This window comes from Nothobranchius furzeri, chromosome 2 (genome assembly GCF_043380555.1).
Source record: "Nothobranchius furzeri strain GRZ-AD chromosome 2, NfurGRZ-RIMD1, whole genome shotgun sequence".
NCBI lineage: Eukaryota > Metazoa > Chordata > Actinopteri > Cyprinodontiformes > Nothobranchiidae > Nothobranchius > Nothobranchius furzeri.
Genome location: NC_091742.1, coordinates 81,142,675 through 81,157,671, shown reverse-complemented (window position 1 = coordinate 81,157,671; position 14,997 = coordinate 81,142,675). Strand labels below are relative to the sequence as shown.

The 14,997-nt window shown below is 43.5% G+C and overlaps 2 protein-coding genes across 2 annotated transcripts; one reads left to right on the top strand and one right to left on the bottom strand.

The window, feature by feature from the left end:
* Positions 1-3,353: 3,353 nt before the first annotated feature.
* Positions 3,354-10,578, bottom strand: LOC129165126 (sterile alpha motif domain-containing protein 9). The gene is made up of 4 exons (XM_070542278.1): positions 10,564-10,578; positions 4,264-6,278; positions 3,523-4,231; positions 3,354-3,364 (listed from the first exon to the last, which is right to left on the bottom strand). Exons 2-4 carry the CDS (start codon positions 6,262-6,264, stop codon positions 3,354-3,356), a joined length of 2,721 nt encoding a protein of 906 aa, XP_070398379.1. The 5' UTR covers positions 6,265-6,278; positions 10,564-10,578.
* A 2,983-nt stretch (positions 10,579-13,561) lies between these two features.
* On the top strand, positions 13,562-14,997 carry LOC107386814 (RNA-directed DNA polymerase from mobile element jockey). Its single transcript, XM_054747440.2, has 2 exons — positions 13,562-13,689; positions 13,905-14,997. The coding sequence occupies exon 2, from the start codon at positions 13,940-13,942 to the stop codon at positions 14,816-14,818; it is 879 nt and encodes a 292-aa protein (XP_054603415.2). The 5' UTR covers positions 13,562-13,689; positions 13,905-13,939; the 3' UTR covers positions 14,819-14,997.

Below are 14,997 nucleotides of genomic sequence, written 5' to 3'. Positions count from 1 at the left end.
CGTTACGTCTCAGGGTTGTCTTGTATTTCTATTTATGCGTGGGCGTGATATTCAGTCGCTCTCTAAGACTGCCTGCACACTATAGGAGCTAATCAGCGATCACCATTAACCTAGACTCTGATCCCGGCAAACGCACTGCTTGCAGCTCAAAGGAAGACTCTGTTCAAACCCAAACACACCTTAGTCACCTGCAGCTTATGTATTGCTCAGGTTAACGACTCTAAACCTCTTGGAGTGGGATAACAAGTAACCAGCATCTCACCTTTTTGGTTACAAGTCACCAACCGGAGACCCCAGGCACTGAAAATCCTTTTTAAGTTCCATACAATAAGGAACCAAGGTTTTTATTTAATATGATGAAAAAAAGAAAATTAATCCAGACAATCACCCCGACACAGCGGGTCAAAAACCACCGAGCTCCGCCAAACTCGTACAGAACTCTTCCAGAACTCAACTCGAACCCGAACCCCAACTCCTCCTGGGCCCCCCTTTTTATTTCTTCACTTCCCCCTCCTTCTGGTCTCCTCTTCGTCTCCATGACAACTCCCGCCTCAGGAAGCACTCTGCCGGCCTTTGTGACTCCTCCCAGCGTCTCTTGCTTAGGTCCTTCCGGCATTACCTCATTCCTCTCTTGTAGTCATTATTCAGCAGGGGGAGGCGTACCCCCCTTCCTTGTCTCCTCCACTCCAGCGGTCTGCTTTAAGCCAATCATAAACATATCCTAGACACAGCGTCTACCCTGAATATTTATTGCATACTGGACTAACCCCACAGAGGTCAGTAAAAGGCTAAAGCCCAACATATATTCACCAAAAACAGCAGAGTAGTGAAGCACATCCATTATTTACGACATTGTAGGGGTTGTATGAACTAGTCGACTAGTCGACTTCACGGCTCTGTAGTGACTTTTTATGCCTGTCATCGACTAGTCGCTGTCACGTGATAATGACTGACAAGATGCAGTCCTCGGAAAAGACAGCAGGTCATGAGCCCCTGCGTCGGGAGGTGGAGACGACGCGCTGTGCCAGAGAGTCTGTACCGACACCGGCGGTAAAACGGACATTTAACCAAACTGTGACCTTTTCCCTCTTGCAATTTTACCTTCCCCTCACCCCCATCCTAATCTTAACCAGTTTGCGCATGCAAAGCTCTGATCGTTGATGTGCTCCAGACATCTGCGTCCTGAGCACCGCCAAATCAGGTGTCACCACCTCAAAAACAAATTAAACACGCGATCGTTCATGTCGGCTCATTTCCTTTAATGTTTTCTGTCTGTTATTTGTGCCTGATGCGTTTTGCTGCTGCGGAGCGAGGCGCATCACCGCGGTCCAAAATTCCACTATCTCCGCTGCGCTCCGCTCCGGCACGAACTCCACAGCAAAAACTGTCCCGTTGTAGTCGGCCGGCGAGCAGCAGCACTCCGCTGTTTTGCGGTCGGTAGACCTTAGAACTGCAGTTCAAAGGTAACTCATAAGGTGAATATAAATGAACCCAGGTAGCAGTTTTTCTTTAGGATTGAGAGGAGATGCAGGAAGATAATAAACAGGCAGGACAAAAAAATAGTCAAATAAAAACAAGTTTGTTTTTGTACCTGGTTGCAACAAACAAACACCACTGAAGGTAATCAGAAGTGAGGAACAGAAAATGAAATAATTATTTTAATGTTTAAAGCAGCAGGAACTCTGAGAGGCTGCAGGTGCATCAGTGAGTTTGCGGCTGCTGCGCAGGGGGAGGGGGGAGAGAGCTGAAGCAGAAACTACCGTTGTTAAAAGAGATGTGTTAACTTAGAAAATGTGGGCGCAATTTTAATAGTCAAAAACTCTAGCGAACCTACCGTCTACCCCCCCCCCCCCCCCCCCCCCCCGTGCCGCTTCAGGTGTATGACGTCATCAACGACTAGTCGAAGTCCACTCGATTTTCATTACTTGACTGTCGACTTTTTAAAAAATTAAGTTATGCAACCCCTACGACATTGGGAGCTCAGGAGTCAACACACATTTACCCCCAAATTCCACTACCTCCGCTCCGCTCCGACACGAACGCCGGAGCAAAATTGATCCCGTTGTAGTCAATCAGAGCAATTCCACTACTGCAGCCGTGCTCCGGCAGTGCGGCGCCGTGCGCCGCCCTCTGTTCCGGCGTCCGGCAAAAATAGAATCGATCCTATTTTCGCCGGACGCCGGAGCACCTCCGCAGTAAATGGACATAAATCACAACGGCTCAACAGGAAAAGGAGCAAGCACAATTTCCGTATTTCACAATAAATCGATAAACAAAATGCGTTTTTTGTTTCATATGCACAGATTTAACAACTTTTAATCACTATCAATGGCAGCTGAAGTTTAAATGCACAAAATTAAGCCATAAATACAGTTTCTACTATCAAAGTAGTCACACTTTATTGATCCAAACACTGCTGATGTCTCAACACAAATGATGGGCAGATTAAACAGTTCATTTCGATGCTTCTCCCACACAACGGGTGTTTGGATCTAACTTCCGCGTTTATTGCTCGGACTGTATCGCAAGATCTCGAAAATCCCGCGCATGCTTGTTTGCCCCCCTCAGGTCTCCGCACCAGAGCGGAGCCGTTGTAGAGCGGGTACCAGTAAAAATTGAGTTCGGAAGCGAGCGGCTGCGGAAGGCGGGGACGGACCGGAGCGGAGCGGAGGTAGTGGAATTTGGGGGTTACACACACAGACCTCTCTCTGACCTCACAGCCTGGTTTTATTAACACACAGATTGAGAGGTAATCCAGAACTGCTTTTGTTTAATACACAGGTCTGGTAGCCTAGTGAACTAGACCAAATTCTTGCTTTGCAAAGTTTGGTCTAGTCATGCTCCATTGGAACCTCCGCAGCTCCTACCAGGACTCTGGCTAGCCAATCACAGCTCTCTAGAGGGGTTTCAAACACATAAAGAGCTGTGATTGGTCCATAATGGTGGGCCAATCATAGTGCTCTATCTGCTTAGTGAACAAATCACAGAGCTTTATCCACTTTGTGGGCCAATCAGGGCACTCTATATGCCTGGTGGGTGGGATGATGCAACAGAGTGAAACAAGAGTATGTCACATTCATTGTCCAGTGGAATGCGGAGATCATTTGAAAGACAACGGTAGAACCCGCCCCACAACCGAGAGCCGTCAGTGGAGCGTGGCCAGACTAAATAATACATTTATTTAGTCTGGCTTGCCAGGCTACAGGTCTGGAGGAATCGAAAATCTTTTTTCAACACAGACCATTTACCATTTTACCATTCACGTGATAGATGGAATTGTGTGATGCTATGTTGAGAAAGACCAGAACCTCTGAGGAATTTCCTACACCTCCTTGAATCTGTGACATTAGGAATTACGGAATATCTGAAGGTAAAGTGGGTCCAACAGTATGAGCAAGGTGTACCTAATAAACAGGCCAGTGAGTGTATCATAAAGTGCTATTTAAATATTTGAAGCAATTTCACAGAATTCACATTAATTAGTTTGTGTTGTGATTTTAAATGAGCAGTTGTTTTTCTTACCCTCAGCGATTGTTAGTCTCCTCTGAATGCTGAAGGCCACCGGACCTTTAATGGTTATTCCAAGGTAAAAGGTGACATCACCTGACTTCCAGAGGCTGTCTTTTCTGTTGGCTTCTACCTCGACCTCTGTGCCTCTGAATGTTGCATACACTCGGTAGTGTCGTACAACTCCTTCGATTTTGATAAGGCGCTCTTGAACGATGGGATCCTTGAAAATGTTCTCGCTTCTCCAGTTAGTGTTTGATTCTATTAGTGCATCTTTAGTAAACACAATCTCAAGGGTCCGTCGGTGGACAAAACTGGTCAAGCTTTTGCCTGGTCCAATAAAAAATAAAGGTCGAAGGTATCTTGATCGAAAGACCGTCCCATATTCCCCTTCATAAGCATGCCTAACACGTTCGGTTAGTATGTTGAGGTCAGATTTAGGTTTGTCCTCGTCTTCTGTGGGCCAGAACAGAAGCAGGTTTAGCATGTGATATTCTACAGGGCATGGTGGTTTCATTTGTCTAAGTGTGTGTTGATGGCCAGAACTCGGTGGAGTGTTGATTTTGTTTGAAAGCACGATCTTAGCCAGGATGAAGTTGACAAAAGCAGAATCTTTGCTTTGACACATTTCCTCCCAACACTTCACAACATGTTGAACATCTGATAAGGTGCATCTTCTGTCTAGACACGAGAGGACTCCAGCGGAGGTGACAGCTAGTTTTTGTTTCAGGCTCTGGGTGTTTTTTTCAAATTTGTCTTTGTCTTTGGGTCCCGACTTCCAATGTACTTTTTGCAGCTTTGTGCTGCCTCCCAAGAAACGTACGCCTTGTCTTTTCTCGTGATGGACACAGAATAAGCGAGAAAGGTATCAAAAAATTCAAATTTCTTTTCAACTTTCTCTCTTAGACTGTCTACAAAGTTACTAAACCTAAAAAGTTTATTGTCTCCAAGCAATTTTAGGGCCGAGCCCATGGTTATGTTGTTTGTGAGAACTCTTCTCCAGGTTTTGTCTTCACTAAGTCGATCAAACAGAATGCTGCACACTTGAAGAAAACCAAAGTGTCCTCTGGTGTTTAACTCACGCAGGACTTTGGATTTCTCTTCCTCTATCAAACTTTTCTTATGTTCTTCTTCAGCAAGTCGCTCTTCTTCTTCAAAGGCCTCAATGGCCTTCTGGGCCAGCAGTAAAAGTGCTTTTGTGTCAGTGGAAGACTCTTTGTTCTTTAGATGGTTCTTGTGAACTTGGCCTAGTGTATCGGCGATAAACGATTTCTTGGGATCTCGTTCTTTTGCCGTCTTCGCCCACATCTCTGCCTCCTTGTAATCTTTGAGTTCTCTGTAACAAAAGCGAGCAAGAGCCTGGGGGAAGCACGGGTTTGTTACAAATTTGTTTGATGCAACCTTTAGAACTGATGCACTCTCCTTTTTGTCTTCCTTCTTGGTAATGTCTAAAATCAGCCTGGAATACTTCTCAACATCCTCATCTTCTTTCTGAAGCCTAACACCAGGCTTTTCTGTGTTTTCCTCCATTTTAGTCTTCTTCTTTTCTCGTTTTGTCAGCAGGTCTTTGATGAATCCAAGCAAATATGTAGAAACATCCCCTTTGCAAAAGCTGATCAAGAAGTTTCTTGCCTTATCCCTTCTGGTCACCTCTGCTTTAGTTAACAGTTTAGTACAACATTTGGCTATCATTGGGTGAGCCATCTGGATTTTTTTCTCACGTCTTTTTTCATGTTTGTAAGAGAGGATGAGATGACTAAAGGGCTGCATCAAGTCTGCCAGCGACAGGTCACCGCGAACCGATTTGTCCCGTCTCAGGAACTGCAGGCAATCAGACTCCAGAAGATAGGAGCCCGGTACGTAAGCATTCAGCAGGGACAGGAAAGCAACAAGCTGCATCTTCAGGGGCTTGTTTCTTCTTTCTGTCTTTTCAAATATGGCACACACCTCCTGGATATAATCCCGTGAGAAATCAGTCTGAAGTATGTTGAAACCATGGAACTGTTTGGTTTTATCGCCATACCTTCTGCTAAGGTCCTCCTTTTTGGCCTCAAACTGCTCCTTTTCGGAGTCTGAAAGAGTTGTTTTAAGGATCACGTCTTGTTTATCTTTGAATTCCACCTTTTCTTTGTAAGACCGTTCTTTTTGGAGGACAACATAGTCGTTTCTAACACAGTTGAATAAAATGACTATGGGCGTATCAGCAACTACTTCCTGCTCAGTGATCTCTGCCATTATGCAGTCTTGCAGGTTATCTAAAATAAACTCATTGTTTAGTAACAGCAGCACGGTGTTGTGATCATGTTCGCTGCCTCCTGTGAAAAGGTGGACCACCTCCTTGGCAATCTTTGTTGTCTCCAAGGTAGAACCGGTCAAAACGGCACGTCTGAAGGTTTTTCTCATGTCCCACAACACCTGCATGGCCAGCGTGGTTCCCCCACTTCCTTGTTGGTGAAAAAGTTTAACCATTGACGTTCCAGGACCTTTTGTCCTTTCATAAATCCATTGAACCAATCTGCCGTAGCCATCTCTTTTGATGAACGGAGACGAACGAAGTTCATTGATGTGGAAATTTAACCATTCAGGTGGAGCGCCTCTGTAAAAGTTTGCTTCTGTCTCCTCCATAATGTCTTGGTCTAGGATATCTCCTTCAAACTGATTTTCATAAACAATATCCAAAAGTGTGAACTCATCCATGATTCCCTCCACGTAAAGTTCTTCACCTGTGGAGGTGGACAGGGCTGGTCTTCTGGCCATCTCAGACAATCCACCTAGAGACGTAAGACATGTTAAGATAGTAATCTCAAGTGTGTGTGTGAATAGTGGTTAATGTAAAAGACATGTTTGCCCGCGAGGTCCCTTCATGGAGGGAGTAAGTCAGATGTGAAACTGCAGCGAAAGCATTCCACGAAGCCGGTCACGTGGGGGCATGTGATGACTGGAGAACCATGCGTGATTTTTGTAGTTCCAACAACAATTGAGGACATAGATGACAGCATGTATCCAAAAAGGTCTGTGGTTTTTTCTGTTCTTTTTACCTGGGCTATGGAGGTTTCACAGGTAGTTAAATATTTGTTTTTTACTAATTAAACAACTAGAAATCTGCACGTGACCTTTATTTTGAAAGTTTCTGTATGTTTCACACTACTTTCATGTTTGAGTTCTTTTGGGGCCCAATCTGAACTGCTGAGCTTAATGCATCTTTTTTTTTTGTGTGTGTGTGTGCTAAACTTCCAGAACGTGTCAAACTCAGCCGTTCTGGTCAGGCCAAACAGGAACTTGAAAGCAATGTAAACATGGACGTAATTTTTTGGGGGGGCGGGGGGACATGTCCCCCCCCCCCCCCCCACACACACACACACACACACACACTTTTTCCAAAGTCAAGTTTTGACCCCTGAACTTTTTACCATCCAAAAACAATATTACGCTATGTTAAAGTGACACTGGTTGAGCTCTAGGACCAAGCAGAAAACAACTGTTTGTGTTGAAGCCTGTTTCCTATCAGGGCCGTGCAGAGACCTTTGACGGGGCGGGTGCTCAAAGTAAAAAAAGGGGCACTTATAGAGCAATCCAATAAGTTAGAAAATTCAGATAATGAGACCCTTGGGTTCAAACAACATAATAAAAATATATAAATTAGTGTCATTAGTGTTTATGTTAGTTCATAAATAATAGTTTCAGTTTTTAAAGCTGACTTATATCTAGAGATGTTACAACCACATTTTTGCCCCTGATCCGAGTCCAAGTTGTTTGATTTTTGATTATCTTCCAATACTGAGTCCTGTTCTGATAGCAGGTGGTGATGCAACGCATTATAAAAGAAGAAAGAAGTCGTCCTTCTGTCTGTATTTGTCATTTTGTTATTTTAGCCTGAAAAGGTCACTCATTCAGGAAGTACATTTAACAGGAATCAAGATACTTTATTGCTATTGCACAGGTGTACAACCAAAGATATTTTGTGCTTACTAAAGACAGCTCTAGTAAGAGGTAGTAAAATAAATGTAAAATAAATGCAACCACAGGAAGTTATCCAGTGTGATCTACAGCTATGTTAGCTGAGATCTTTTTCCTGTCTGTAGAAAATTCTTGATCCCATTCCATGATCTCACTGAACTTAACACTAAACATGAGAGCTCTGCTACCAACCTAACAACAACACCCTTTACACAAAGGCACCATCATCTCATACGTGGCAGGAGTCTCAGAGAAACTTAGAAGAATCTTCTCCAAACACAACATCCCGGTAAACTTTAAACCCAACAGCACCCTCAGACAGCACCTGGTCCATCCAGAAGACAAAACACCCAAACAGAAGCTCAGTGGGGTCGTTTATGCAGTCCAGTGTAGGAGCACTGTCCAGATGTTTACATTAGAGAAACTAAACAACAACTACACAAGAACATAACACAACACAGGAGAGCCACCTCTTCAGGTCAAAACTCTGCAGTCCACCTCCACCTGAAGAACAAGGGACACACCTTTGAAGATGACAAAGTCCACATTCTGGACAGAGAAGATAGATGATTTGAGAGAGGAGTAAAAGAAGCTATCACTGTAAAAACGTGAAAACCCCACTTTAAATAGGGGCGGGGCTTAGATTTCACCTTTCCAGAACCAATAATGCAGCTTTGGTCAAGGTCAAGGTCAATTTTACTTACAGAGCGCATTTACAGCAGCAAAGCTACACCAAAGCGCTGTACAAGGTAAAACAAATCAAGATACAACAAATCAACAATAAAAACCTAAAATAAGATGAGCACACAACAGTCACAATCTATGATAAAAACTGTTAAAAACTATTAAGATGCTCAAGTCAACCTGCATTAAAAGCCAAATCAAAAAACTGCGCCTTAAGAAGGGATTTAAAATGCTCTAGATTCTGTTTGGTCCTGATGTTGAGAGGTAGCTTGTTCCACAGTTTGGGCCCAACCACAGAGAACGCTCTGTCGCCGCGAGTCTCGTGGCGGGTTTTTGGAACTGTTAAAAGAGCTTGAGAGCTGGACCTCATGGTTCTGGCAGGGACGTAAGCGGACAGCAGCTCAGAGATGTAAACTGGGGCCAGGCCATGAAGGGATTTAAAAACAAAAAGTAAAATTTTGAAACGGATCCTGTAAGAGACAGGAAGCCAATGGAGAGAGGCCAGAACCGGGGTTATGCGATCCCACTTGCTGGTTCCAGTCAGCAAGCGAGCCGCTGCATTTTGGACCAGCTGAAGTCGGTGTGGGGAGGAATGGTCCAGGCCAGAATACAGGGAGTTGCAGTAGTCCAATCGGCAAGACACGAACAGGTGGATGACATGTTCGAGGACATTAGCAGGAAGGTATCCACCTTTGCTATCTGCCTTAAATGATAAAAACCTGATTGGACCACTGCACTCACCTGTCTGTAAAGATTAAAAGAACAGTCTAAAAACACACCAAGGTTGTTAACACAGGGTTTTAGAAAACCAGAACAAGGACCAAGATGACCAACAGCGTTGTTTAAAAGATTAGAACTTTTTTTTGAATCTCATTCAGTTTCAGTCTAGGTCACACCTTCCAGCATCTAATCAACACGATGACTCACCATCAATAGAGGCTAACGACTCATCAGGAGATGGAGAGGCGGGGTAGTTTCTGCTCTTTAAATAACAGACAGCTACAGCTTATGAGCTTGACTCTCCCATATTCCAGTTAGAACTGACAAAGCTCCTCAGACGAGAAGTGAAATGTTTTAAAGAAACCAAAGAAGTCCAGTTGCCTTCATCTGAACTCTTTGGAGTAATAGTCAATAATAAAAAATACATAATAAAGTAATAAAACGTATATAATTATGCTCACATTCACTTTTACCATCTCTTTGTGGGAGGCGGAAAATTTATCACGTTTAACCCTCTTATGACCATAAATATAACAAGTATTTTTTTTTTGTTTTATGGCTTTAAAATTGTAATAAAAGTGTAAAATGTTTGTAACTCTGCTCCTTTTTTCAGAACAACCTCAGCTTTCAGTGTCTGGTTTGTATTTAGTGTTTATGTTTATTAAAGTCTGTAAAACTGCAGCTTAAATGAAAAAAACTGATTTGAATTTTCTTTACATTTATTACTAAACAGAAACTTCAAAATGACTTGAGCAAACTATGTCAAAAGAACTATTTAAATTCAGAACTGTGTTGCAAACACTCAGAAAACAGTGTGACCCCTGACCTCATGTTAACCAGTTTAATGACTGCAGCCTGTCTGTGACCACAGGTCTACGCTCTGGTCCAGAGAACGGGATACAGTAAAATAAATACTAGGTATCATCAAATAACACTCATGGGCTACTTCACAGCTGTAGCTACATTTCTACCAGCATTATCAAGATCAATAAGCAGATAAAAGGTTAAATGTAAACATTTCATTACAAAAAGTCAACTAATAAAATTCTGCACTGATAAAATGATATTTTCAGCTAAATAAATATTTATTGTACGTATAAATAATGCTGGAATGAAGCTGAATCATTTAGTAAACAGTTGAGTGTTCAAATAAAAACCAGTGTGGCTTTAATCTGTCCCTCCTCATGTCACCATCTACAGAAACAGCCTTCTGGGACACCTGACCAACCAGGTGGATTTTATTTGTGACGTTTCCATAACTTTATAAAAGTTGCTGATGAAGATGATCAGATCATCTCCTCCTTTCGGTTCTCGCTCTCCCATCGCGGTTCGCCCCGTCTGTGACGCTGCAAAGCTGGTTTCCTTCTAATAGCGATTTTTGGAGTAACATGAATTACATCATGTAATACCTCATTGGAAAGCTCGTTTTATGTACTTTTAGAACCCGTTTGAAGTATTTTTATTCGATTAGTAATTCAGAAGTTATGACCCGGAGAATCTAGAGTGAGACATTGATTCTTTGAGTTTCTGCAACTCTTCAGGAGAAGTCTCTCTCATGTCTCATTTTCTGTCCCAGACATGCAGCTACCTGACTCTGCTCCACACACACTAGCCACGGACTCAAACTCACGTAAACAAAAGCTCTGATATTAAAATCTATCCAGCTGACGTGAAGCAGGCAGAAAAAAAACTTACAGGTAGATGAACGCAGACTCCTGTCCGCAGGGAAAACACCGGTCTGTCGTCTCCATGGCTACAAGGTGGAGCGACAGCAAGGACAACCAATCACACGTTAGTATGACGCGGCAGAGCCAATCAGTGAGCTTGTAGGCAGGTCTAAGGGAAAATAGCCTTCAGCTTGAGGCGGCTGCCTCCGCATGGTCCTAGTGCCCGATTTGTATCACAGTATAACAGTTTGTACGGTAAAATCTGACGAACGACCGGAAAAAGGGCACTTTGGGCACTTCGGACAAAAGGGGCAGGGTCTCAAGCACCCTCCGCACCCCCCTCTGCACGTGCCTGCAACAAAGTGTTAATCTGGCCCTGATGATGGGTTAAGTGTTCTGTGACCGTGTTTGTGTTTAAAAGCTAGATTTCCTTGCAGATTTGCTATTGCAGCTTTAATTTGAATGGTTTGTCAGCTTATAGCCATTTTTGGTTTCCTATGAACAGAAACTTTTGATGATATGTTACAACCAGGGTTAGGGTTTGTGACGTTTTAGATGCCTATTGGCTGCAGCGCACAGGCACGCTTCTGTCTGCTGTGCAATTTGGTCCAATCAACAATGAGAGCGCGACACCAGAAACGCCTGAAAACACAAGCAAAAAAATACGTGATGAAGAGCGAAGACAAAGAAAAATCAGAGCTGGACGGCGAAGTTGGATAAAATGCTGCGGTGGTTAGGACAGACGTCTGGAGGAGATGAGAAGAGGAAGGAAGCAGAAGATGAGAGTGTTGACAGAGCGTGCAAAGCGAAGAGAAGAAACTTCAACACTAAATGGCAGACAGGCCGTGAATGGCTTGTGTTTGACAATGAAAATGCAGTAATGTTTTGTAAAATTTGCCGAGTGTACACGAAAAATAAAACAAAACTAACAGTTTTGTGGTGGGCATAGGCATCATTTTAACTGGGGACACCGGGGACATGTCCCCGGCAAAATTTGTGATTGGCAGCTTTGTCCCCCCCACTTTCAAAAAAGCCTGCCTTTATTGTCCCCAGCAATGTTTAAACCCCACTCAAGTGTATGGTTATTGTCCCCAGCAATTCTGAAAACAAACTGACGCCCTTGGTGGTGGGGACTAATAATTTTAAAATCGAGGCTGTAAAGGACCACGAGAAAGCTCGAAGTCACCAGGAAAGCCTCCAAATGAAGATTGCTAAGGCAGTTCCAGTTGAAGAGAGTGTTGCTGGGAAAAGCCTCTCTTCACTCAGAAGTTTGGAGTTGGAAAAGATGCAGCTTCTTTTTAGAAATGCTCATGCCATTGCAAAAAAGGGAAGGCCTTTCACCGACTTTGCATGGATGTGTGAGTAAGTAAATCAATCATTCCATTTACATGTTTCAGAATCAGTGCATTTAAACTGATACAGAGTGATGATGTACACGCCTTTACTGACACAGATGAAATGTTATGCTTGATTTCAAAAAGAAAAAATAAAAGAACTCAGTAACTGAACTCTGCACTAACTTTGGCTTCATTCACATGATTAATTTAGGGTGGACAGAAAGAAAGGCTTGAAGATAGGAGAGACACATACAAATGACCACCAAGCAAAAGAATTCATACACTACATAGCAGAGGATGAGAGGAGAAAAATGAAGATAAGATTATTAGATGGCAAGTTCATGTCAGTCATGTCAGATGGATCCCTGGACAGTGCAGTGATGGAAGAAGAAATTGTTTATGTCAGGAGTGCCAGTGAAGGAAAAGTTCAAGTTGACTTTGTTGGGGTTATATCAGTCTCAAAGCCAGATGCTGCAAATATAGCTGAAGCTGTGTGCGGTATGTTGGACAGTGAAGTCAGCACTGATTGGAAGAAGAAGCTGGTTGCCATCACGACTGATGGAGCATCTGTAATGACAGGAGTAAACAATGGTGTTGTTACAAAACTGCGTGGAGACAGATGTTACGTGCTTGGAATCCACTGCATGGCCCATAAGCTTGAACTCTCCTTTTCGGATGGAATAAGGAAGAATGTGATGGTCAGGAAAGTTGAGGACCTGTTGAGTGGACTCTACACCTTATATCATAAGAGTGGCGTAAACAGGGCCAGCCTAAAGGATCACTTCAGGGAGCTCCACCTGAAGCCTTTGATGCCAACCAGAATAGGTGGAACCCGGTGGCTCCCACATTTCTTCAATGCACTTGATCATTTTCTCAGGGGATATGTTGGCTTTGTCCACCACTTAGAGGAGAAGGTATGTTAATTTACAGCCTACTAAAACTAGTGTAGATAGATACAATGTTCTCTAAATCTGATACTCATTATCAACAGTTTTAATGCGGTCTGTGGCTGTGATATAATTTAGTTTGTTTGTCTGTAGTCCCAAAATACCACGAACACCAATGCAGTTCTGAGGGCAAAGGCCAAGGGGTTCCTCAACATAGCCAAGGATGGTGGGGTGCTCAGGTTTTGCTACCTTCTCCATGACACCATCTATCAACTGAGCAGCCTCTCCAAGTCACTGCAGAGGTCCGTGTCAACCCTGGCTGAAGCTCAGAGTTGCCTGTCTTCTACTCAAGCTGCCATTCAAAAGTACAAGTCAAGGTATGTAACCTACATTGTATTCTTTGATTTTAGGTTTTGTTGCTTTCAAATAAATACTGTAGATATGTGGATGGATGAAATGACACCCATCAATCTATCTGCACAACTGTAGACCTGGGCCTAAGCTGAGATCAGTGCTGGACACAGACACATATGAGGGAGTCCTTCTGAAGCCTTCTGATGCTGGCCAGCACAACAAGGCAAAGAACGAGTTGATCGGTTCTCTGTGTCAATGCATCGCTGCGAGATTTAGTGATGTGAACAGTGGTGTCCTGCATGCTATGCGACTGACCAGTTTCCAGTGCTGGCCAGAGGCAGACACGAGTTTCGGTTAGTGGTGGACACATCTTGCCAATGCATTTTATGATTTACGACAACTTCTGAACTTTGTAGTAATGTTTTCCCTTGTGCTCAGATTTTGGTGCTGAGGAGATAAACAAGCTCACAAGTCACTTCCGACCTCTTCTGCTGTCTGCTGGAGTGGATGTGGACTTGATCCCTGATCAATGGACAATTCTTAAGGCTGAACTGTACACAGCAGGATTTAGCCAAGGTATTTAGAGAATTATGTTAGAGAAAAAAATTAACATTGATGTTCCTAAATGGCAAAGTTTTTAACAAGTCCTTGAAAAGCTAAATTTCTAATAGTGTAAGATTTTAATTTGTTAAAAGCGCATTACAAATCTAATTATGTCTTTAAAATAATATATAAAGCAGCATTTTAAACTATTGCTTGCTAGACTGTAATTTTGTCTGACCCTTCTGCAGGAACTTTTGAGAAAACCTGGCCTACTGTGAACAGAATGCTGCGCCATCGGTGTCCTGACGTCCTTTACCTCTTTGATGCTCTCCTCACCATCCCTGCAAGTACAGCTGACTGTGAAAGAGGGTTCAGTGTCATGAAGCAGGTAAAGAGTGACTGGCGTTCACGCCCAAAGTCTCCTAACGATCTTCGTCCTGTAGCTCTAACCTCCTTGGTGATGAAGGCCATGGAGAAGATCATAAAAGAGCACATTGTAAGAGCAACTGAGCCCCTGATGGATCCACTCCAGTTTGCTTATCGTGCACGCAGAGGCGCCGATGATGCAAAAATCTTCATCCTGGACTCCATCCACAAACATCTGGAGCTCCCTGACTCCTCCGCCAGACTTCTGTTTGTTGACTTTTCATCAGCATTCAACACTCTGCAGCCTCACATCCTGGCTACTAAACTTTCCTCCCAATTTCATTTAGATGACCAGTTAACCCTGTGGATACTGGACTTTTTAACCAACAGCACTCAGAAAGTTTGGGTCAACAACTGTCTCTCCGGTCTCCGTTCCACCTCCACCGGCTCCCCCCAGGGCTGTGTGCTCTCCCCCCCGCTCTACATCCTCTCCACCGACGACTGCAGATCCACACATCCCAACTGTCACCTGGTGAAATACGCTGATGATACAGTCCTCCTATCACTGCTGTCAGGCTCCTCACAACACCACAGACCTGCTCTTCAGGAGTTTGTAGAGTGGTGTGACAGCTCCAAACTGGTGGTGACCTTCTGCAGGAGGCCGAGGGATCCGGCTGCTTCAGTCACCACCATTATCCATGGGAACCCAGAGGAGGTAGTGGAGGAGTACAAGTATCTGGGAACCACCTTTGACCAATCTCCAATACTTTGTGATGTTACGTTGCCATGTCCTTAACTTCTGATAGTGATGTGCTGGTGAAAGCTAAAAGATGTAAAGTAAAATGAGTCAAATATACTTTAAGTGCTGCATGAAACTGATCTAGCCATGTGATCTGTAAGCTCTTTGAATCACTAAGGAATGTTTTTTTTATTGATTGATTTTTTATTATTTTCAAATTTTCAAGTACACTTCAG